This window comes from Tinamus guttatus, unplaced genomic scaffold (genome assembly GCF_059628265.1).
Source record: "Tinamus guttatus ecotype Peru unplaced genomic scaffold, ASM5962826v1 Tinamus_guttatus_pri_ptg000599l, whole genome shotgun sequence".
NCBI classification, from domain to species: Eukaryota; Metazoa; Chordata; class Aves; order Tinamiformes; family Tinamidae; genus Tinamus; species Tinamus guttatus.
This window is the reverse complement of record NW_028289133.1, coordinates 4164928-4190875: the sequence shown is the minus strand read 5'-3', so window position 1 is coordinate 4190875 and position 25948 is coordinate 4164928. Positions and strand designations below refer to the sequence as shown.

Genomic DNA, 25948 nt, shown 5'->3' with positions numbered 1-25948 from the left:
ACAAATAGGTGAACAAGTTTTCTGCTAGATTAGCATGTCAAACCACGTCGCAAGTGTCCTGTGCTTATTGCTGTGCCTGCTCCAGGGAAAAGGTGGGACTACAATCCCTTCAACTGCAGGAACTATTAGAGTTATTTGGATATTTTAAGAGCCACACTGCAAATTCTAAGGAAAAAGAAACTGTGTTTCAGATGCAAGTCAATAAGCCACTCTGAGCATTCAGAAATGCAATGGCAAAATTACACTGCTGAGGACTGCCAAACCAATACCACCTCTCCTTTTTTTTTTTTTTTTTTTTTTTTTTTTTTTTTTTTAAATTAGACAAAAACTCTACAAAGACCTTTGCATTCAAACATGCATTTTTCTACTCCAGAAAAAGCTTCTCCTAGCAGGCTGAGTAACTGATGCTTTTATCCCAGTGCCTCTGACAGCAACCTCCCCAAACCTGCTCTGATGCAGCAGGCAGTAGCAGAGGGCTCCTCGGGAAAGCCGGCTCTGCAGACACACAGCAGGAGCTGCTACTGCTTAAAAGTGTCTGGAGACAGAATAGGTATTTGCTGCCCTCTCTGGTTTTAAGTCTTGGATTCAATTCCTTCCTCTGTCCAAGGAGATTCAAACGCAGTGCACCATGCTCCTTCTCGGGTGAGCATCCGAAACACCTGAGTAAGGGAACGGAATTTGCTGTTCACAACCCACTGTGGGGATCATTACTAAGATTCATTGCAAGAAAGCCATTAAAGGTAACTGAAAAAAGCAAGTCTTCTTGGCAACAAGTTTAAATCAGCTAAGCTTCTGTTTTACAAACTATTGTTAAGGGCTAGCAGGTCACATTTGTGCTCTGACACAACTCATCCTGAATTCTTGTCTGCCCAGCAAGGGTACAAACTTCACACGATCTGTAGCATGAAGGTTAAGGCATCCTGCTAAAAGGAAGGAGGGCAGGGAAACTTGGTTTCAGGACACACAAATGTCCCATGTTAAGTTTTCTTACCAGCAATGTTCCTATGAAGGGGGAATGTAAATGCATTTTCCCATTTGTTTTCAAAGGCAGCCTTGCTTCCTTTGGGAAAAGTTTTCTTGCCTGGGCCTTATGTTAGAAGGGCTGAGTAAAAAGACCTCCTCCAGTTAACTTTTAAGACATCTCAAGGCCGGACTAAACTCAATGCAGACCCATGTAACCATTTCATATTCCTGACATTGCCAGTCTTGTAGCACCAAGTGTGTCAGTGCACCATCACGCAGTGCTCAGTGCACTGAACTGCGTCTCTGCCTTAAGTCTGACTCCAGTCACACTGAGCTAGGATCCAGATTGCTGCAAAAGCAAAAAACCAAAAAAGTATAAACTGTACTGTAACGAACTTCTATTTGCATCTTCAAAAAGCCAACAGCATTTTGAGACCATCTGAATAGAAAATGCTAACCCCTCTCGAATCCAGGTGTAATTCTGAAGCACGTTGTTCTTAGGATCAGCCTCCAAATTCCCAATAGGCGACTAAGTCAAAATTCTTGAGCCCTGTTCTACAGTTCTCTCTTTCTCAAGGTTTTGCTTGAAGATGGGGCCACACTTGAAGGAAGGACATAAAAAAAAGAAGTTTCAATTCAGGACCTCGAAGGGTTGTCTGCCCAGCATTTTAAATGTGTTCCTAGGAATTTTGTGCAGTTCCAGACTTGCACCTACTAGAAGTCTGTATCTCACAAAATGGCTTATGTAGACAAACTGCTGCAACTCTGGAACAACAGAAACAGTAGATGTTATAGTAAATATTCTATTTTTCCTCTTAAAGGCTTGAGCAAAGTACAATTCAATGTATGGCTCTCCAGCTGTACTTTTAAGTTCAAAAGCATTCAGAAACAGCATTGAGTGCTGGAGTTTCTTTCACTTTAATTTATAATTTACACTGAACAAACAATTGCTTAGCCTCAGTTCTTCCATACCTCTTAAAACCCCAAAGGATTGCAAAATTCTTACAGGGTTACACAAAGTGTTACAATACCAGACCTGAAAAACTACTGTTACCAGAGATAAGCATCAGCACAGAAGCAGCAGGACTTGCTACCCTATTTAGATTTAAATTGTAGAAGAACAAACACTTGTCCCCAACAAAGAATACATTGGTGGCTTAACTACCCTCTAACAGGGTGCCCAGAGTTCATGAGGAACTTCCATCCTTGGAGATACTCAAAACTGACTGCCCATGAGCAACCAGATTAACTGGTGAGCCCTGCTTTGAGCAGGGAGCTGGACCCAGAAATCTCCAGAGGTTCCTCCCAACTCAAGTGTTTCTATGACTCCATATGTATTGACATGTAAATGGAAAGCTAATCTGGGGAGATAAAGAGAGGGAAATATGTAAAACAGGACTACAAACATTCATAAAGATGTTAACAGCTTTTATTTCACTGGTGCAAGGCAGCATGTCATCCATCGCTCACCAACATCAAAACAAAACATCATCTTCTATAAAACATCTTCAGAAAATTCAAAACAAAGTAATAGTGGCTATAATAAACTTTACACAATACTGCAAATCACTCTGTGTCATTCAAAACAAAGGCAAATCAGTTCCTAGCATACATGGCTCTTTTTTCCAAAGAAAAAAAGACATATCAGCAAAACTCCAACACATGCCTCACACCTGGAAATGCGTAACATCACTCCATGACATTGACAGCTGTTCGTGCCGAGATCTAGTCATCAATTCACCTTACCAATATCATAAAATACAAAATGATATGAAAAACCCTACATTTACAAAGTACAGTCCCAATCCTGCAACCTAATCTGTTTGGGCAAGTGCCTGCATCCATTCCAAGTCCCCTGAAGGCAATGTGGTATCAGAATTAGTGCTCCATTGCTAAAGATTTGATTGCAGAATCAGGGCACAAGTGGGAAAGGCTTAAATCTCTTCTCCTTTCCACAGGCTGTAAAACACTCCCTAATCCTTTCAGTTTCATTTTCAGTAGTATTTGCACAACCTCATAAACAGAGACTTACCTATTTTCAATTAACTCACACTTTGGAAGAAAAAAGGCTTTAGTCAGCAGAGAAATGGCTTTTTACTGAAATGACTTGGGGCTGTGTGTTGTGCTGCAGTGCATGGTGGTGATCCAGATGCTTCCAAGAGATACCCACATCCATCTTCAGAATTATAGGACCTGCTGCTTTCCTCTGCTTTAAATGACTTTCTTCACCAGCAAGATATCAGAGATCTTGTTTCCATTAGACAAGCATTATGACATGACTCCAAAAACAGGATTATGACGACAAATACTAGGGCCATATTCTTCATAGTCTTTCTTGGTATGACATACTTGGAAAAACTCTGGCTACAAAAACGGAAAACAAATCCCTCAACAGCGTAAGAATACATAAAGTAGGAGAAAAAAAAAAGACACATGCAAATAAATTAACCACTTTTTGGTGGATTGCAGCTTTATGAAATGGTATTACACCCTTGCAACAGAATAAAAATAGAAATTAGAATTAAATCCAATTAACCAAGAGAAGTTTGCCTGGCCTAAAGACATTTAGCTAAAGACATGCATTTCTTGCACACGCTTCTCTCACATTTAAAAAGCTTGGTTTGGATCTTATGTTCCTTAAACCCTGACTACTGCAATCCCGAGTGCTGGTTTCAAAAATATAAGCACTACATTACAGCTGTCATACAAGTACACAAACTACTTCAAAATCAAGTCAAATCATGATACTCTCATTGAAGTGAAGCACTTACTGGCTTGGTACAAGTTTCACTGAGTTAATAGGGTAAAGATTCCACAGTATATGACACAGCTGAAATGGTACTTGGATCAAGTACAGCCAGGACACAAAGCTTTTAATTATTTTCATTTTGACAATATGCAAACTTTCAAAACCATTCTGATAAAGACTTACTGTTGAAGCCAACATGGAGCCTCCGAACCAAACTGCGTATCGCTGCATGTGATGTGTTATCACTTGAACTTCAACCGGTTTGGGCTAAGAGAAACAGTTCACAGGTGGTTGGTTGACATTTTGCTGACAAGATTCTTATAGACCCCCATTTTATTTGCTCAGACCTAGAAGCTCTCACCCTCTCCATTCACACTCCTATCTCACACTTAATGCTCCCATGTCTGCTAAGAGATCAAGTCATAAAACTCTTCATGAGCAGTTCATGAAGCTTATTTGAGAATATACTGAAGGAGACAAGAGTTGCAGATCTTTTGCCTATTCCTAAGATCTTGTCTCTCAAAAGGGAAACCAAAAACACCCAGAGAAATGGCTCAGAGTAACTTTAAAATTTATGTAAAAACACGTCATGTTTTGCAAGGCTAGCAACAGCTTTAACAACACATGCAAATATACCACTCATTTTACAATTTCACTAGTGAAGGAAAAATTTTCAATTCTATTTCTGACTATCCTCCCTCAAACCATCTTTCTACGCTTACTATGCATGAGTGAAATCCCTATTAACATAGGCATCAATTTTAGGGTCACAGTGTTTCTTTGACTTGCTTATGTAACCAATAGATTTGAAATTCTTACTTACTTTTATCCGTCCACCACTGAGCTCCTCACTGAGCCGCAATCTCGCATCCACCACTCTTTTCAAGTCCCTTTGCAGTCGTCGCCCAAAGTCCCTGAACATTGTGGATCCTCCTGAAAGGACCACGTTCTGTGAAGAAAACAAAACACCCACTCTTCTTTAAATGTATCTTCAATGAATTTCCTAAAAGCCAATACTGCACAAATGACTACTTGCATCTTAATACCAGAGGAAGCTGACAAGCTATACAAAAGACTTGAATCATGGCCCAACCTGAACAGTAAGTCCCTTACTCTCTAATTTCTCTTTCTCTCTTTGTTTAAACAATTTTACTTGATTGATTTTTTTAAGAGCTAAGCTCCTTATTATGGCAACCAGTAAGTCCTATAACTCTTCAAAAAGATATCAGGCCTCTAAAGACAACTGCATTTCAGAGAAGGGCAAAGCAATCCTCATTTTCCTATACCAGCTTGCCTTGTATTATGCAGCTTTCAGAGCAGAACTAAAAGCCTCTTAACCCAGGCTTGTGCTAGGATTCAAAACAGTTTTAGAATTTCCCATCCTTAATTTTGATAAGGTTGCAGATCACAGCTTTAAAGGGGTAGGGGACAACTTTCCGAACAGGAACACCTGACACTCTAAAAAACCCCTCACTTAATGCCTTATACTACTGGTGGCAAGGCTGCACCCCAGCAGAAGCTGAGCTCTGGAAGGGACGAAACGCAAACACCCGTGCCCTTGAGGAGTGCTTCACCTGCAAAGCCAAGTGCCTGTTAGTGCTTACTAAAACCACTGCTGTGCCCTAGACCACATCCACGAGGACCTTGGCTCTGCTCAAGACTCATTCCACACAGGGCAAGGTTTAACCTCACAGTAATGGTTTTGACACTGCTGGCCAAGACCGTGCACGTATTGAAGGAATCCCCATGGAATCCCCACGCTTGGCGATGCTTGGATTCTAAGTAACAGATAGCAAGGAAAACATTGTTTGTAACTTATAAGGTGAGAAGAAAGCTGTTTGTTTATGAAAACAATCTCTGCATGTCACAGAAGCCATTATAATAAGGAAAACTCATTCCTTTGATTTTGGATGACCTAGAGTAAAAGAGATTACAATCCAAAACAAGAACAGATATACCCTCCCACACACACACACTTTCATAACATTACTAAAGAGAGTAAAACCCAGGGGGCTTATGTTCAGCAGAAGCTAGAGAAAATATAGTGTGAAATTAAATGTCCTAAAATTAAGCATGAGGGGAAAGCGAGGGAATCTTCAATGCATCTGAACATCTCTAACCCTGCCACAGTGGTCACACAATCCATGAAAAAATGAAACTGCTAATGAAAAAAGAAACAGAAAAGAAAGACAGTAACTAATTTGAGTGATGAAATATCAATTTAAAAGATGCCAACAAAAAATATTACCTGGAGATAATGAAGTTGGCAAACGGGGATAAAGCAATAACTCTATTCAAAGCAAATTAAACTTCAGGTATATTGCATAAAGTGGACAATGCTACCACTAAAAATGAATTTGATAATACACCTGAGAATAACTGTGTGAATACATCTGAGATCAAAATATGCAACCAGTGTTAGCATAACACAGGAAGGATCTTTCATCATTCCAAGGACAAAAGCAAGCTAATAGGCTATATGTTCTTGAGGTTATAATTACTCAAATACTTCTACATGTTAAAGAATGAAAACACGGCTGCTCAAGGCAAAGAGAAGTGCAAAACTGTACCTGCTGAAAAGGCAAGCCACTTCTTCACGCGCTATATGGACAAGTTAGGCCAAGCAGCATGCTGGATATAGTTAGGCAAACTATTCCCACCTGGGTCTTCTCTGGCCTTCCAGGAAAAAATCAAGTATCTATTTGCTTCCAGCTGATTCCACTAATTGAGATTTCTTCTGATCTTACTGTGCTAAACACACTTTGGCTGGTAATATTTCTCAGTAGACCACAGGTTTTGCAGCAGACACTGACAATCATCCCATCCGACAAAAAGAAGCTCCAACTGATTTTATGTTTATGGCTAACCAGTTGAAAGTCAAGTTAGTTCAAAAGAATATAATCCCTCAGAAGAAACAGTAACAGACTTTCCATGCACTTGAACAAGCTAACCACGACAGGTGTATGATGAAAGTAAGTCATTTAGGGAAGGAAATTAGGAAATGAGGGCTCATTCTCAGAGGGCTGGCAAGAAATTTCTTACTTCTCATCTATATCCTTTCTTTGCATTATAAACACTTGGATATCGATTTTTCCTTCATTCCATTTCTGAGATTATGGCTATATAGCTCCATGCTATAGACATATGAATTTATATCTGCTAATAAAGCAATCCAGCCACACTAAAAGAACTATGCAAGGTTTACATTAAAACTCCAGAAAGCCAAAGTGGCCTCTGCAAAATTCTACACCAAATACGGGGTGTTTAGCGTTACTTTCTGTATCTTTACATTGCACCACTTAAAGCAGTCTAAGCATTCTCTCCATCAGAGATTTTAGACTTTGCAGTGCCCAACTGAGCTGATGGTTTTCTGCTAAGCGTGAGTTTCAGCAGCATACCCAGGTTTTACCCTCTTCCTAAGACAACCTAAATTAAAGTTATTTAACGGGGCCAACTGTACCATCACAGACATACAACACAGGCAGTACCTTATGTGCCAATAAAAATGATCTCAGGTCAAAGCTACAAGACTCACAAGCTGAATTCATATGCCACAAGCAAGTGAACCAATTAGATTAATTAATTACACCAGGACGATATTTGCCAAACTTATAGGAAGGTGCAAGGGGAAATATTCTAAATCTCAAATGGGAAATACATTATTTCTGCAAAGAAGCAAGTTTAGTGTAAAGTGACACTACAGCTGAAATAAATTTGACTTTTAATCATGAAGAAACAATTTAAGTTTCTTTAAAAACACCTTTTTCAACATACATTTCATAGCTCGAGTAGCAGCAGCAGTTCATCACGACTCAGAGCTGTGCTGCTCTGCAGAAACAATCTCCGAGCTCAGCCACGAGAGTGACGTGACAGAGCCCACGAGAGACGTAGCGAGCAGCTCCTAAACCAGCTAAGCAGGGGGGCACTCAGAAGTCTAAGCACAGATGTGCTAGGAATATAGGAATAAATGGGCCTTCTTCACAGTATTCCTGTGCTGCATCAACAGCATTAACCCCTTGGGTCTTCCACCCCGAGGTCTTTCCCTGGGGCTTCCTTCAGTCCCAGTGACACAGAGCTAACGGCCCAGCAGTTCCTCAAGCCTGACCTCATCTGCAGAGCCACCCTCTGTACTTTGTAATGAGGAGCAAGTGTTAGCAGTTTGCTGAAGCAGGGGCAAAGATTTGCTGAACCCTGCCCAATCTTCTGCTCCACTAACACCGAGGATTTCAGCGGGGGAAGGAGAAAAGTGTGGCAAGGATCCGAGGGCGCCTGCTCTCCGCGCTCCCGCTTACCACAGGCAGCTGGAACAGCGCGGTCCGGCAGCGCCACCTACGTCCCGGCCTGCGCACACTGAACCAGCCAAGGATGTGAACGCGGTTCGAGTTACAGGGGACATGGGGGAAGTTTCACACACCCCAACTCTCTCCAAGCCTGGAGGCTGCCCCTCCGGTGCAAGCGAGGCCCTCGGTTCAGCCTCCCGAGAGGCACGGACGCAGTAAAGGGAGTCCCTCATCAAGGCGCTACAGCCCTGTGTCAAGCGATGTTCACATTCACTAACTTGAAAAGTTTGACACCAAGGATATTTGAACTTTATTCCCCCGATTTGGATCATGAATATATACACCGATTTGGTTCTGGATCTTCCGGAAATATTTTTGAATACAGGTGACTCCTCAAGTCAGCCTACAGTTTTCTTAAATTCCCTCTTTTGTACTAAAACCACAACAAAGAGTGGAGAGGAGCCATCTTGTGACTGTCAAAAACTCTGGAAGTACCTCAGGAAACACTATGGATGGGAAACACTTGCATGGAGCAAGAAAGCAAGAATGATAGGTCCCGAACCAAAAAAAAAAAAAAAAAAAAAAAAAAAAAAAAAAACCACCCACTATGATCTATTAAGATATCAAAGACTTTTTAGAACTTCTAAAAGCACTGTGTTCACCCTTAAAGTTACTATCACTGTACTCACTGTTAAATCTGACTCTTCTCTATTGATACTGAGGAAACACCAAGACAAATTAGTAGCTTTGAGACTTCACAGGGCAACGTTAGCTTAAAAAAATAACAGAAATTAACATTGAAAACACCTGCTGCAGCTACATTACTACCTGAGAAATAATGTGCCAGACATGACCTGCAAAAAGTAGCTGCATGTTTCTCACAGCTGGAAGCTGGGTGTGTGTTAATTACTGTGGGCATAGTACTAAATGCAGTGTAGTGTGAAAGCTGGGAGGGAGAAACACTTTTTTTTTTTTTCCCCTGTGGACTCTTGCCCCCATCATGCTACTCCTCTCTTCTTCTAAATTCTCTTAGAAATTGTGTTTTTGTGAAGTCATTTACATATTTATGTAATTAAAATAATGAACATGCTTCACTTGCAAAAGGTTTGAAAGAATGTCCATGCATGGAACAGCTGCAAACTATGGGATAAGGCCCTGCTGGTCCAACCTACAGTTCATGGTTAAGAGAAAGAAGTGCAGCCAGTGACTGGATTCATACAAAAAAAGATGCTGTTGATAAGACTGGGAGAGCAATACTGCTAGAAAGAGCAAGAAAGAAAAAAAAAAAAAAAAAAAAAAAAAAAAAAAAAACCACCACACCACCACCACCACCACATAGGACATCAAAAGATGGGACATAAAACAATTCTTCAAAGGCTACAGACTGTACAAAATCTGAAAGAAGGGTCCTTGAGGATATTTTCTGCATAAACATCAATGAAGCATCCAACTATGTTGTACAGAACCCAGCTGCATAGCCAGTGCCACCAAGCAGCATCGCGGCCAATTGAAATCAGTAAAATGGGGAATAACAAACAAGTCTCAGCCATGAGAAAGTTATTTGCCTGTTGATTCTGGTGAGGGAAGAGTAACCAGCCTCAACTTTTATATGACGCTTGCCTGAAGTCAGCACCTATGCCTGAAGCCACTGAAACAACCTGCTGCAAAACTGACCTCATATATAAATTTAATGAGTAGTTTAACTTCCTGTTTTAACCCACTCCACAGATTTGCTCTAAAACACTACATCTCTTTCTAAATTAGAGAGCATGTTTTCTAGACAAGCAAAACAAAATTAAGAGTTACAAATTACCCTGAGATATGGCTTAATTAGAACATAAGAAAATCTCAGCCCTGAAAGATAAACCTCATTCTGTGATAAAAACTCACCTTTTACATGAGCAAACAAGCCTCTCTGCTGTTTCTTCATGCCTTTATTCCCAAAAGGGCCTTACTAACGCAGGCGGAAAACCTTGGAAGCACAAGATGTGCTGCCAGTGCAGACATATAGCTTGCCACTGGCTGTGCCTGTCAGCACCTTCCTCTTCATTTATTTGGGAATCATAGTTTAAGAACTTCGGACTACACCCCGAACAAGTTTAAGCAGGCTTAATTTATTGTCTCCTAGAAGATTTTAAGGTTTAGTGAACACTGAGTTCGATACCCGATTATGATACAGAGTGTGGGAATATACAAACCAAGAGTACAAAAATAAAATAAAAAACTGAATGCATTATAAAGTAGAATACCATGAAGTAACTCCTAATATAGGTAAAATTCAGAAATCTTCATGCATAAGAATTCACATTTTAACTTCCATCTGCCTCAGTTCCCTGAGGACAATATTACCTAAGTATCAAAACCCTGTTATAGATAACCCTTTAAGAAATGAAAAGCAGCATAAATTAAGTACTCCTCATTCAGAAATTGTTTAACTGAAACTTGATTTCTATTCAGAGTTCCCATTTCACAGATGGGGGGAAATATGTAGCTTGGCATGTGTGTAAACACATGCAGACATGCTGTTAGGGCCATACCTTATACAAGGGACGCCGGACATCAATGGGACAGTTCTGTATAACTTCATCAACTACATCTGAGATGGATTCCATGAAGTCTGGATTAGCAAACTAAAATGAGATAGAACATCAATGTTAGATCTTTTCTTCCAAGAAAAAAGAAACAAAAGACACAGAAGTGAGACTGTGGCGAAATTTTGTATTTGGGAGGACTAAGGGGGAAGGGGAAAGGTATTCTACATAGAAATGGACTTGTTACAATTTATGAGAAATAAGCATTTCCTCTTTCTGGAGATGAAGTCCGATGCTCTTCCTTGGTTATAAAGTCACTGTCAAGATTTATGCACTGGAAGCTTACTGTAACACATGTTACTGCTCATGGCATGAGCGAGTTCTGCTGCAATATTAGATACACTGTTTCTGTGCAATGTGATTGTCTCTTCCCTTTTAGGAAGGCTCAAATCAGAACATTCCCATGTAAAACCACTGCAACCCTTACGTCAAAATCCAGCATAAAAGTCTGTTTCTCTTGAGCACTCAGAAAATCTCTATCATTCAAAAAGGCAAAAATACTCTAGGTCTAGAGTGGAAATAAGCCCCCAGCACAAACATCAACACCACCCTAATGCAATTTTTTCATTTAGAGTCAGAACTGCTAATGGTAAAATGCAACAAATAATGTTTTTTTTCCACTTAAAACTGAACAGTTCAAAAAAAAAAAAAAAAAAAAAAAAAAAAAAAAGATTTACATTTAGATTTGTAACCTAGGTTTTAGCCTCTCAGGGATGAAATCCCGAGAAATTAAAGGAAGTATTTATTGGGGAAATACATACAATCTAAAGATTTCCTCAAAGGTGCAGAAACTACCTAGGATTTACATCCTAAACAAGATGAAATTTGTAACTGTATGAATTACAAAACAAAACAAAAAAAAATAAAAGCAATAAAGGAAGGAAGGAAGGAACTGAAAGAGAAATTAGCAAAGGAAGCTGGCTTGGAGATCAAGAGACAAAAAGAATGGTGTAAAAAATCCCCAAGAATTCAAGCTAATTTCTACTATAAGGAAGAACAATACGAGGAATAAAATACTAAGCTATATAAATAAAAAAGAAAGAGAAAGAGAAAAGAAAGGTGTTTCTTCTCAGTGAGAGTTCGGAATGAACTATAGCCCGAAATCTTCACCCCAGCCCTCCATGAGGAGGCAGATAATGCGGCAGGGCAAAAGGAGAACGTAGAAATGAAAGTTATGGCATTGAAAGCAGAGGATAGTATGTCCTCAGAAAAGAGACCACAGAACTGACATGTGAAATTACAATCTGCTAGCAAATACCATATGGTTAGAAAATGGCAAGTAAAATAATTTAGAAAGAAGAGAAAAATCTGGACTGAAAACCCAAAGCCTAACCTCAATAGTATGCAAGACTTCAGAACAAGTTTTGAAGTAAAGCATAATAAAGAGGGGCAAACAGGTAATAGGATAGAATTACAGAACAGTTTTATCAAAGGTAGTTTTTACCTAGCTAACTTGATACCCTTTGAAGTGAAGAGTGAGTGAAGTCCAGCGAGAAAGTCTCTTTGGATGCAGTAGGTATCATCTACTCTGTTTTTCTTGTCTAGAAAGTCAGTTCAGTGTTTTGTTTTGTTTTTGTTTTTTTTTTCCATCAAACAGAGAGCCAAGAAACTATCAAGAAATGAAGAAAATTGAAATTAGTCCTTTATCATGTTCCTAACATGCTGTCTTGGAAGGGCCTATGGAAAGAGGAGCTATTAAAGTGATGCCTGTCTGATGTGGGGTTTAATCCCTCTAGGTTAAGATTAGATGAGTAAATAGCAAGGAGGGGAGAGGAACCATTTAGCTCAAGGGCTCAAGCCTGGCACAGGAACAAATGGCTACAAAGTGACCATAAACAGATTAAGCCTGGAATTTTGGGAGAAAAAAAGAGACAGAAAATGAGATCCCAGAATATCCTTCCTGTAGGAAGACTAAACAAAACACCAATACTTTGGTGATGCCAATATGAATGTAGATTAAACCTGTTAGCATTAATACATCCTATGGTTGCCAGCCAGGTTTAACTGAATGGATTCTCAAAAAAAGGGACTCTGCATTGTAGTGCAGAGATCCCAAAATTGTGCATGTCACTTGTGACCACATAAGCACAGATTTCCGTGGGCTTCCCTCAGTGATAAATTCAGTACTTTAAAAGTATTAAATGCTTTAGAAATTGACTCAGTATAACAAAGTATCAACACAGAAAGTGCAGAAAAGTCAACCAAATGTTTACAGTATTATCAGTGGAATGCTAGCATGTACAATCACAATGCCCTGTGATTGACTGTGTGACTAAATATATAGCATAGAAGTCTATTGATTTAAGGATGTTTAAAGGAGGAAAGAAAATACTGTGTAAAACCTGCAAGTTCAAGCACCTTCTTCTCTACATTAGATGGAAAACATGGTTTGCAGTTAGACTTACTGGTACCTCACAGCCACGTGATGGCGCAATGGCATCAAAAATGAGAGCTCCTTCCTCTCCACTCGCACAGAACTGCTCACACAGAATTTAGCACCAGACACTATTCTTACCTCCGGATGAAAGAAGATTTCAGGCCCAAGGAACCTCTCATAGCCAACATCTATGACAAACTTGGTTTTGTTGATGGCGTTGATGCCCGTATACTGTTTGATCCATTTTCGGGGATCCCCGTCATACTTGGCAAATTCTTTCACTATGTCGGGGCAAATGTAACAGTATTTTTCCTGTAAAGAAGTTTTGTCAGTGTTTAATGCACAAGGTAATTATTCCATCTCGGATGTCCAAGGTCCTATTAGTTTCAATAGGATTCCAAACTGATTCCTCAAAATTAGTCTCTTAGAATAAAACCAATCATGACCATGGGGTCTGTGAAGACAGACAAGCCCAATGACAGGCTCTCGTTGCAAGACCAGGCCCACATAATCCCCCAATTTAGATGACAAATTTATTTTTCTATTAAATAGAAAAGCAAGTTTGAAACAACTCTAAAGCTTAAAATGGCATTTCTTCCTCTTTTCCCTCCCTCTGCACTTGATAAACCAGAAGTGGGTTTTGAAACTATCGTGCAGCTCCTATATTTACATTTTTAAAACAGCCTTTGGCCAAAAAATTAGCTTAAAAATTTACGTAAGTATTTACCATGAGAAAAAGAAGGGTGTACCTTTATGGCTTTTGCTGTCTCCAGAGATTGTTCAGGAGGAATTCCCACCTCCCTCTCCCTTAGGAGCTGTTGAATGAAATAAGTAATATCTCTACCTGCAATAGGAATATGTTTGATGCAACTTCCAATTACATAGCCTTCTGCCTACGGGGAAAGACAGAAAAAATAAATATATAAGGTATTCAGGGAAAAAAAATGCTGTGTGAAATACTAATAGTTAACAGCAAGGCTAACATTCATTTATATATAATATTTAGCTTTGATTTTTAATTACAGTAAGATCTTGATGCTGTGAAATGACTATAAAATGTGCAACCTGCTGCAAACTAAATAGGTCTTTTATTTAAAAGACCTCTACTGCCACGTGCAGAAAGAGATAATAATTAACACTGAAACACAAAATACATGAGGCTGTAAATAAGAAAAAAAAAAATCACACTTATTACAAGAGAAAGTCTGATTAGATGGTCCTTTCCAAACACAATTTGAATGGCAAATGTATTACGAATAGATGCTTTTTGTCCTGTATAATTAAAAAATACAGTATAAAATGGACAAAAATATTCAGACAACTAACATAAAACACATCTGACTGAACACTGAAAAAGTGAAATCTATTTGTTATACCTTTTCAGCATGTACATACAAAAAAAAGATTGCTATTGCTGAGCTAGCATTTTTCCTTCGTGGCTTTTTATATACTTCCATTGAGTATCATATGGCAAAGGTTGTTTTGTTAAATATTTCCCAGTTTAAGAATATACTGATGCAACCAGATTCACTCTAAAATGCAAAATAAACTTAAACAGTCAACTTCTCATTTCTAAAACCAACTGATCATTCAAGCATATTATTTGCTTCAAAAATAAACTAAATAGCATCAACAGATGTTAGTACACACAGATAACCGCGTATTTTTAACAACAGAACAGTTTGAGATCACCCATGTATACAAACATGCATATTTGCAAGCTTCTTGTTGTTCCCACCCAAGCAAAGTTCACTCTAAGGTCTAAAATATATCAAAAAGAAACAGGTTGTCAATGACACCACACAATCAAAATGGAGGACGCAGAGAGAGTCAGGACTCAGGCATCTGAGCTTGTAAAAGATCTACAGAGTGATAACCACAACTGATGTACAAATTGTCTATAAAAGACAACCTAGTGATTCCTCTCTACGGCCCTTCTTCAGTCTGGGCAGCTTAAATCGATCCCATAGGAAGCTAGCACAGTAGAGCACATTTTATTATGTGAAATGTAACATCACATTCATAATGTGAAATATTTATAATATAATATTTATATTATATATTTATAATGTTTATAAAGCATTTATAATATTTATAATGTGAAACAGCTGGGGCGGGAGTCCCAAACAACTTCAGAAATAAATATTAAAAATAAATAAAGGTTTACTTCTTTACTTCAAGAAGTTGCCAGAGGGGTCATGGAGCCCCGTCCCTGGGGATATTCAAAACCCAACTTGATATGGACCTGAGCAACCTGCTTGAGCAGGGGGGTTGGAACAGATGCTCTGCAGAGGTCCCTTCCAACCCCTGCTACTCTGATTCCAGGATTCTCATTTTTTTTCTACAGAAAAAAAAAAAATACCCCTTACTTACCCAAACCACTAACAATTTCAAACAGCACCCGGCTACATACCACAGGGATGACATGGGTCACTCCATCACCACTGTCAATGACAATTCCAGTCAAAGTGCGCTCTCCAACCTGCCGTGATGTCCAAGATGCAGCTAAGGCCAACACTGCCTACATCAAAAATGATTCACATTTAGAAGTAGACAGAACATGCTAATCTACAATCTTAAAAGTATTGTTTCATAATTTTAGACATACACATACGGAAGTCTATACATACTGCAGCTATACTGTACTTTAGAAGTATAGATTCACTTTGTTCACCTGAACAGCAATGTAAAGTCCTGGGATGTTAAAAGATTCAAACATGATTTCTGCAAGATACTCTCTGTTTTCTGGTGTGTTCAGCGGAGGTTCTGTCTGTAAAATAAGTGAAAATTGCAGCTCAGAGTTCTGCAGTGATACACGTAAGTTTGAGCAGCCCAGCTGATTTCAGCAGGACTGCTCTCAGGAAAAGACAGTGCACAAGCACCCACATGCTCAATGTCAAACATAAAGGAAGAAGGTTTTTACTCATGGAGCAGACTAGGCATTTAAAGACTCCTTATATCCCAAACATTTCTACCTCCAAAAGGATAAATACACCAAGAGCAGCAACCTGAACAAAACTACAATACTTCATTATAAACTGGGATCAGTAGATTAATTACTACGGCATAATCAATCCCACCCATATAACAGCTTTTACAGTCACTTCTTCTCTAATCAATTTGTGTAAGCTATTGAGTGTTTGAAGCTCAGCAAGATGCAAGTAATGCTCAAACTACAGCTGACAGAGAGCTCCCTTAAATTCAGTATCTGGATATTAAGTAGACATAAGAAGAAACAAATACAAGGAATATCAAAAAGATTTATTGCAAACTGTTTGTTAAGAAATAGCTATTTAACTTCATCTTGGAGAATTCTCCAAGATGAAATCTCATCTTTCATGCATTCGTGCTTTGCTTATAACATACAGCATTTCGTTAGACAAAAATTTCCCTTACTTCACTGTAAACTCAGCCAATTACTTTAAAGTAGAACTAGCTCCAACAAAGCAATTGAAACTTCCCAAAAATAAAATACACCCGCCACTAGCCAGCATCACATATTGAATTGAATTTTATTCTAGTGTAGTTTTACTACTCTCTCCCTCCACCACCCTCTTTAATTTATTTATTTGATTGCTAAAGAAATAGGACTCGCAGGGAGCAAAAGTTTCCAAACAGAGCTACTTTTGCTTGGGATACTGTCTGGTTTTCCTCTCACAGAAATATTTCCTTACTCATTCTCAATACTCACCATTAAAAAATAGTGATCCTCAGGTTCAGCTCGTAGGTACTTAAAAATGACCTGCTCCATGAATCTCTCCATGAGGTCCCAGTCTTCAACAATACCATGTCGTATAGGCCACTGAGGCAAAAAAACAAAGGTAGGACAATGCTCTAGGTCATGCAAGGATAAATAAAACCAGAATATCAATGGCATCTAAAGCTTCCCATTTTCTGGAAGAATTTCTGAAAGTAAACCATATCACGGATCCTTATGAAATCCACCTTTCTGGTTTCAGTTTAGTGGCACTACTTCACATCACCTCCTGGTTTCAGGTACTCCCAACTGCAGTGTTAACTTGCAGGGCTAGAAGACACAGGTTCCATTCTTAGTCCCACCATTATTCTGCTGTGGCATTGTGGGCTAGTAATTTATTTCTTTTCTTATTATTCTTACATAATTCATAAAGTGGAGAATGCTTGTCTTCCTCCTGAGCACACCTTCCAACCTCTGAAAGGAACTAAAGACCATATAGGCAACACATTATGTCCCAACAGAAATTCTGACAGGGACCATGTTTACGTTTGGTTCACAGGATTGCAGGGATAATGTTTACACTTAGTTCAATGTTAAGAACACAGCTGACATTTAAGTAATACAGTATGATGTGTAAAACATGCTACTTTCCATATAAATCATAAACCTTTAACATCTTGAAAGTACAAAAAGTCCTTCACTAGCGTATGGAAAATATGATTCATAGAGAAGACTGGGTTCATCAGAAGCTTATTCACAAAATAAGCTTCTGATTCTCCCTGAAGCAAAAGTATCCAAAATACTCCCCAGCTGAGATACCACATTAAAAGGATATACTCTTAGCAAGGGTTTAAATACTAAATATTTTGAGTTTAAGCAATAAATATTTTAATAGCTAATAATTTTGGAAAATGAACACCTGCAGAGCATCAATGAATATTTAAAAAAATAAATAAATAAAGAACCAATCATGTGTCACCAGTCATATTTTAAAAAGGTAAAGCAAAGGAATGGAAAGCATACAGCTGTTAGTAAAATATTTTTGTTCCTTTCTAAGAGAAATTCGTTTTTTTAAATGGCCATCAAAAAAGTCTGGCACAATTTGCAACAATAAGAAAGGGAAACTTTGAGCAGATTTTTGAGAAATGCTAAATGTATTCTTACCTTTGTAGCATAGGTAGGTTTATCTATGGCTTCGTCTCCTATGAAAAAGTCTAGGTCATCAACACCTTTCATTACTCTCCTCTGAGCCTGGTCACCTACTCTGGCTGACTCTCGGATTGCAATACCTTAAAATTAAAACCACATCAAAATCAAATTAAAATATGTATCTAAACACAAGACAATGAAATAAGCGGACAAAATACATTTAGCACATGTTTAAATTACTTAAGAATTATTAACCAAAAACAGTAGGATACAAAAGTTGCCAGAGAGAAATTACATGAGTGATCTATTGACAAGCCAATGTATCAGAGATCATTTTCAGAGCACCATGTGGGAATAGAGTCACACATCCCTCATGACTGTAAGTGAGAGATCTGAGAGCAAATCTCTAAAAATGTATTCTGGTACAGACTACAGCAGTCACCAGCTCTGCACATGTCTGGCGCTCCACAAGGAGATAATCTTTAAGCTAGTGACATGTTTTTCTGAGTTTTGAGTCTAAGAATTAAGAGGAAAGGGCACAGGATAAGAAAATAAACTATGTATTTCAGAAATATGTACTGGAGTCATTATCCTGGCTGGTGAGGAGTAGGGAGAGCGGAAGGGGAGAGCATTATAGAGAAACCTTTAGAGACACTTAAGCTTCCCATTAGCAGGCTGCAATTATCACTAAAATTACTTAATGATGGCTGGTACAGGGAAGAAAATGAGATAGCAAAAAAAACAACAAAGCTACCTAACTGGGACAAACCATAAATAAAAATGGAATGAAGTACTGTAAAGCAGAGCTTGTTTATCTACAGTTTTCTTTCATTTGGTCAGAATCATGGTCTTCACCAAACACACACGCAGAAAACACACAGTTCACAAACACAATCCATAGATGCACTAGAAAAACAGTATGAGAAGTAAAATTTCTGGTAAAGCAAACTACCCTTTCAGAAACTCATCCAAGACTCAACAAATTATCTTAATTTTGTAAAACAGGCCTTATAACAAATTCACAGAAAACACTTGCTATTCCACATCGACATAAAACAGCCAAATCTTTACAAGTGTTCTAGGATTTTTTTTTTATTTATTTAATACCTAAGCAGTTTTAGCCAGGCTAGATCCATCTCTTTAGTCCCCAATTACCTTTAGTATTTTCTGATCTTTACCCATTCTGTTGCAAGCAGCCACAAAGCAAGCTAGATGCTTTAATCAGTGCTTAACTGAATGTTCAGAAAAAGTAATCAAAGAGAGCATTTAGCATCACTAGCCATGAGATAACAAATGCCACTCTGGTAGTAAACACACAGCCCATGCTACAATTTACAGATACGTTCAACATTCAAGAGAGTCTATTAAGAAGACAATTAAAACAAGAATATTAAAAACATGTATCACTATAACAAGTTCATTATGCAAAAAGAGTAAATCCCCTCAATAAAACTATGTTAAACAGGTAAAAATATTTTAATGGGTAAATAAACAACAAAGGTGAATATTTTCTAAAAGGAACAACTATTTTTTGCATATCAAACTGTCTTCAGTCCCAGACAATGTAAATAAGCCAGACAGCACCTGCATTTTAGTACTTAATTTCCCTGGAAGCCTTCCAGGGATTATCCAGGCAGTAACCATGGTGCCAGGTAGACAAGAAGTTGCCTCCTGTCTACACAAGAGCCCTGGCAGAAAAATAATGGAGATAGAAAGGAAAGAGGACTAGAGTTCACTTCATCTTTGTCATAGCAACCAAAAGCTGATTTAATGAGCAGCAGTTCTAACTAACTGCAAACAAGGAGCTCTGCTTAGATACACTACAGGCAAAGATGCTAATGCAATGAATATTATTTCCCAGGTGGATGAGGGACTGGAAAGGCTGAGTTGGGAGTTAGAAAGCAAGGCATTTACTCATAGAAGTCCTTAGTAATAGTTGTGGGGGAGGAAAAAATACTCACATGATGGAATAATAAACTGAGGTTCCGTATTTCCTGCATAGCCAAGTTTCGTATACCTGGAAAAATAGCAATCGCAAGGTCATTGGACACATTCACAAAAATAAAATAAAACACAAAACTGGAAAAAAAAAAATGAAGAACTCTACACTGTGAAATCAATCACAAGGTAGCTCCTAAAGCAAAATTAGGGTTTCTGCCTGGAGCCTGCTCTCAATATTCGCAAACAACATCATGCCTAAGCTAAAGCAGAGGGTTGCTGCTTCTTTGATGGCTTAAACAGCAAGATCCCCTTTTATGGGGTATTTGCTACAAAAATCCTCATTAAGAGCCAGTTTGCTTAGATAAAGGAATTAAAAGTGAATTAGCAGTAACCTTGGAATTTAAAACTACTTCCAGTATCTTTGCAAACCTGAGGCTTCAAAAGGCATCGAATGCTCTTCTGAAAAAAGCCTTTACCCCCTCAAGGCTAAAAGGACAGGGAGTTAACTGAAATAATTGCAATTTTAATCACTATTATAGGGATATACTAAGTCTAATCCAAACATTTCTATGCATACCTACTACGGCTGCTGAAAACATCAAACTACAATGATTTCTTAAAAAAAAAAAAAAAGAAAAGAAAAAAAAACTCTTTTCCTGAAAGAATTATTTTTATGATTACTATTGCATAGTCTCTTCCCACTTTCAAATACAGCCCACCTTGAGAATATTGTGGAAATACAGCAAATAAAGCAGGAGTTTCACTGGGATTTAAGGCTCATTACAAGGTACTTACTCTTCATTTCTTTCTCCTAGATGGGTTTTGCTTAAACTCACATAATAAGAATCAAGGCAACCATCAACTAAAAGACCATCAAGTCCAAAGATGAGTTCAGTTTGCTGGCTTTCCCCCCGCCACATACTTGCCAAATCTACACACACACTAACTAAATATTAGTAGCAAGAAGAAAACATGCTAAAACAGCCAATTTTGGGTATCAGCCCCTAATAGTATTGCCCCTTCTTCCTGGTCAAGTAGGCATCACATCCAACTACTAGAGTAACTTAGATCTGCAAAGGCCTCTTCCAACAACATTTGTTCTGTGACTCTGAGATTGTAAAGTTAAAAGCACAGAGGTCAACATCTTACCCCTGTATTTTGTCACTAGCTGAGTTTCTCTACTTCAAATAAAGGTAAGGGGCAACTTTATTTCTCAGTCTCCATGAAAAATACATCTCTTAGTAGGACACATCTAACAGAAGATAACATCTGCGAAGATTTTAATACTAGAACTGAGCGCAACTCAATTCTCAGTTCAAGGCTGAAGCAAGAAGTGAAGCAAATTGCTGTTAAGAAATAATAGTTAGGTAGGAAAAAAGGGATAATACAACTGTGCTCTCTTTTCTCATCCAGTGACCAACTCGATGAGGGCATAGGAGACATGGTCCCAGACCTCTCCTCTGCCCTGCAGGACCCCGACACGTTCTACCTTCCACACTAGCAGCCAGGAGTACATTAAAGAGATGGGGTGACCCACTTTCAGGACCTCCTACAGACATCGTTACATCGTTATATGAAATACTTAAATATTCATTGACCTGAAAGCCTTGGGATGTAACCAGAGGTTACATGGTCTCCAGTCCCTTTACCAATGAATATTTAAAACACAGTCGCCCTTCTCCTGGGTACAGCCCAGCAAACTAATGATAGAGCAATGTCTCATGATCTGTGAATTATGAGGACAACTTTAGGGATGTGGGAGAATTTCTCGAGAAAGGGAAAATTAGAGAAAAACTAGGGCCAAAACAGAAGTTTTGGCATTACAGGGGTTTGTTTGAGGCGAGAAACACTTCCAGGATGGTTGGTATGTGCAGAATCTACCTCTCCACGAGTCCCTTGGCAACACAGTCTGCCCTCCAAGCACACACTAAGAAGAGTAAATGAAGAGTGGAGCAGAATGGAGACACCATGGCCAAATTCCTTCTCTAGAGATCTTCCAAACCCGCCTGGATGGGACCCTGTGCCACGTGCTCTGGGTGTCCCTGCTGGAGCAGCAGGGTTGGAATAGATGATCCCTGGAGGTCCCTTCCAACCTCAATCCTTCTGTGATTCTGTGATTCCCTGCAGAGGTGGTGACCTGATGGTGCCATGCAGGTGACAAGCGAATGGAGGGTGAAGCGGAGTGAAGACACCATGGCCAAACTCTGTTGTACACCCTACAGAGGTGGTGACCTGGCGGTACCACACAGCTGACAAGCCACACAGTGTGATAAGATACCTGGTGCTGTGCCAATGGGCTTGGTTCAAACCTCTCCTCATTCTAATCTCATTATACTACCAATACACAATCCCATCCCAGAAGTTACCCGCTCCCAAGGAACCACTCCTCACTGAGCATGCTCTCCGGATTTTCAATCAACTTGGGAGCCTTTTTAAAATCAATCAATAACGAGTCAGTATGATTAGAGACACCCAAGCTCCATCTGAATGTAAAAGAAAATATATAAAGGGTGAACTAAGGAGGGATATAGTAGGAAGCAGGAAGAAGAAAGAGGGAAGAAGAAAGAGGGGAGAGCAAAGACTCTATTGTGACTTCTGCATCAGTCAATGGGCTGAACCACTTTCCTCCCGTTGGGTCAGGATGCTGCCTGAGGAGACGCCTCGAGGTTGAGAGCCCTCTCCCATCTTCTGGGTAAGTGATGGTTGTGCATTTGTACACCAGGCACTAGCTAAGAACTCCACACTGTGGTAGAGAATTTCCTGCATTGACATCCGAAACCTGTTCTCCAAATGTTGCGTTTGAATAAATCCTGCTATTTGTGAGCTTGAGTACTTATTTGGAAGGCAATCGGACCTAGTCGACAGACTGTGAATATGGTACTGCCAGACTCGGGCCTGGAGCTACCACAGTATTTGGTATCCCCGTTAGGAGACGGGTCCAGCCATCCCTCTAACCCCTGAGGATCGGCTGGAACATGAGGGGATTCATCTCTTACCAAGGTTGCCCCCCTCAATCAAATCCCAACAAGGGACCACATAGATAGCAAGCATCCCACATTGATTTCACTAGAAACAGCACATTCATTGCCAGTGAGATAGGAATCTACTCAAAACTTCCAAAGCAGAGGCTATCGGGACCAAGCTAAAGATTAGCGGAAAAGCAGTCCCATGGATCCAGGATATTTTATGGAGGAGAATTTCAAGAGAGGCCAACCTTTTTCAAAAAATAAAAATAAAAAACGCAAAGATGCTAAATAATTACTCCTAGAAAATCTATAATACCATATTGCCATAAATAGATTGTGTTACCTTAACTACAAACATGCCTGAGAAATCTGCAATGCAAAGTCTTCATATGGACATTGGGAAATGAGGAAGCACGAGATGAAGGAATGGGAATGAAGGAGGAAATATCAAACTATATATATATATACACATAGCTTATATATATATATGCGCTAACATCTGCTCAGTTTAATGAGAGGCACCAGCAGCCACCGCAGGAATGAAGTGTATATTAAAGTCATGGATTTTTTGGTTTGTTTGCAGGACTGTGATCGCAAACAGCTCTCGGTTAATCCAGGCTCCTTGCACACAGCGGAGCAGTCAGAAAACTGCCTGCACACAAGCTTGTAAAGAACAAGGATAAAGGAACTCGCTTAGCACTAGTGATGTAACGGGAAAAATATATATAACTGATGTCCTAATGTGAGGATATCTAATAGTTCATCAACAAAAATGAAGTTTTAGTACAAATTCAGCTCGCTTCTCCCTGAATCAAGCGTCCATCTCTAAGATCATCATTATAGCTTTGCCAAAGTCTTTACTAAAAATATATATTATATATATCAACTTGAATAAAATCCCCCCCAAAATAAAAGTATTCCTCAGTTTCTGCATACATACACACCAAGGAGGAAACGGGTATTTTTAAGCCATCTTTGTTGAGTGCGTCCATCCACTAGTGATGACCCACAGCTAAAAGTTGACTAATAAAACCAGTTATAAAGCTTACAGCTATTTAAGCAGCAACACCAGAAAAGGCTGGCAGTGCTAAGAATCTAAAAATAGCATGCCCTTTTCCATGAAAAGATTGATAGCAACATGCAAGCCGATCACTACAAAAACTCACTAAAGAAAATAAAGACATAGTGCATCAAAATCAACACAGGGCAGGTCATGTGCAAATACTTCAAAGGAAAACAGCATTCACTGCAAATAAACTCTTTCTGCAAAGTTTACCAAAGTCCATTCTTTATTCATATAGAAAGTTCATTCATATAGAAAGTTATCTATGTAACAGAGGAAAGGACTACAACCCTGTTTTGATGTAACGGTAGATTCCCCCCAAATCCTCTGTATAAATGTTGCTTTTTTGAGGACCTCCAGCATCACACACGACTGAGGCCTGTAACTGCAAACAACAATTAATTAATCCAGGCTCCTTCTCTACAAAAGAACGACAAAAATAAAGATCTGCTGACAAACTTCTTAGGTCCACTTCTATGAAAAGAACAGGGATTAGTGCCTGGACAAAGCACCTCATTCAGTAGCAGAAACGTAAGCAGAGCAGTGGGTTTCATGCACATGATGTTCTGCAATAGAAGCCTGCACGTAGCTTCTCCTTTCTACTATGCTCTTCCAAGCTTTCCACCTGAAAGCCTTTCCACCAAGTACCTCAACGAATTGTTTGGAGCTTGTAACCCAAGGTAGATTCACTCTAACAACATGAAGGTTTTCAACCCACACGTCAGAAAATTCCAGCAACTGCATTACCAGTGAGTCCAGATACTTCTGGCTGCTTTGGTTCAGGGCCTTTTTTCCCCCTCAAATTCTGCAAGACAGCTTGATTCTGAATTAATAACCTCTGCTGAAAGGTCTCCAGATCCGCATGTCCTGCCACAAAGCCAAGCAGAAATACAGGTGAAGTACTAGCTTTTCTAATCTGAATTAAATAACATCTGTAGGCATGGCAAGAAGTTCCACCATTGAGGGGCTATTTAAACCTTTCCTGAAATAAACTCATGTACTGAAATAAACTCATGCACAGGCACACAAACACCACCAGTTTTTCCCATGCAAGGATTAGACAGACTTAAGAAACTCTGTATCTTTTATTTCCCTGAAAGCATAAGATTTTCTCTCCTCGTTCATTTATTCTGTACAACCATTGGTCAGAAACCTCCACCATGAGTATGGTGCACAAACCTACAGCAAAAGCATTGGGATCCTGCAAGATACAGCAAACGCATCTTGTAAATTTGGGGGGATTTTATCATTCAAAGTGAAGGTTTTCCAAGGGATGCACTCAAAACTCCCATTTCTCTCTCCATTAAAAGAGATATTAGACACTATTAACACTACCTAAATACACTCTGTGGAGAACGTATTTAAACTATCGCAGTAAATAAACAGGAGGAGGCTTAGGAAGCACCCAGGAGTATCTGGCACATAGGACTAGACGCAGAGCAGAGCTGATGAAGCCGATTTCTGCATAAATATATAAAATAGCCGGAGACGGGACAAGAGACTTCTCAGAGTTTGATGACCCTTTAAGAGAGCTGTGTCTCAAGGCATAAAATCCTGTTTCCGAAGGAGGAGGCAGTGTGGCACCACACTAGGCGGGAGGCAAATCGAGCCCCCTCGTTACCCAGCCCTGAGCCTCGTTTTTGGGGGATGCTCAAGGGAACTTTCCAGGCGTTGCGTAAGGGAGAGCAGCGGGAGCCTCCGCGGGGCGCCCGGCCCGAGGGAAGGCGCCTTGAGGGGCGAAGCGGCCGGCACAGCTGCAGATTTGCAATGCTTTAACCGCAGCAAAATAACTAAATAAACACGTTAAAAATAAATAAATAACGACGGGGCGCGCGGGGGGCAGAGGCGCCGCCGCGGGGCGGGCAGCGGGACGGCCCTCCGGGCTGCGCGGAGGGCAGAGAAGGGGTTTTCCCCCCGCCGCTGCCCGCACTTACCCGGTGCCTCCGTCGATCACGCACGGGGGCAGGGAGCTCGCCATGCTGCGGAGCCGGCGCCGCCGAGGCCGCCCCCCGCGGCCCTCACAGCGGCGGCCGCGCCGGCGCCGCGGGCACCCCGGAGCCGGCCGGCAGCGCCGCCCCCGCCGCGCATGCGCCGCCCCCCGCGCCGCGCCGCCCCGCCCCCGCGCCGCCGCCATCTTGCGCTGTGGCGGCGGGGGCAGGAGGGAGCGCGTTG

General features: G+C 40.0%; 1 protein-coding gene across 2 annotated transcripts; it reads right to left on the bottom strand.

Annotated features, from left to right (window-relative positions):
• Positions 1-2370: 2370 nt before the first annotated feature.
• Positions 2371-25805, bottom strand: ACTR3B (actin related protein 3B). Of its 2 annotated transcripts, none has more exons than XM_088534805.1 (12): positions 25711-25805; positions 19768-19823; positions 17822-17946; positions 16652-16762; positions 15635-15730; positions 15374-15481; positions 13710-13853; positions 13099-13272; positions 10530-10622; positions 4536-4661; positions 3896-3979; positions 2371-3327 (listed from the first exon to the last, which is right to left on the bottom strand). In XM_088534805.1, exons 1-12 carry the CDS (start codon positions 25752-25754, stop codon positions 3232-3234), a joined length of 1257 nt encoding a protein of 418 aa, XP_088390931.1. In that variant the 5' UTR covers positions 25755-25805; the 3' UTR covers positions 2371-3231. The 2 variants fall into 2 exon arrangements, with proteins under 2 accessions (XP_088390931.1, XP_088390932.1); XM_088534806.1 differs by having other exon boundaries at positions 2371-3323.
• Between the last annotated feature and the right edge of the window lie 143 nt (positions 25806-25948).

Coding starts and splice junctions, on each gene's coding strand:
- ACTR3B (XM_088534806.1), bottom strand. CDS start 25,754: ATGGCGAGCTCCCTGCCCCCGTGCGTGATCGACGGAGGCACCGG. Junction 13,273..13,709: donor AGACAGCAAAAGCCATAAAG/GTACACCCTTCT, acceptor ACTTCTTTACAG/GAAAAATACTGTTACATTTG. Junction 4,662..10,529: donor TCCGGCGTCCCTTGTATAAG/GTATGGCCCTAA, acceptor TTTTCTTCACAG/AACGTGGTCCTTTCAGGAGG.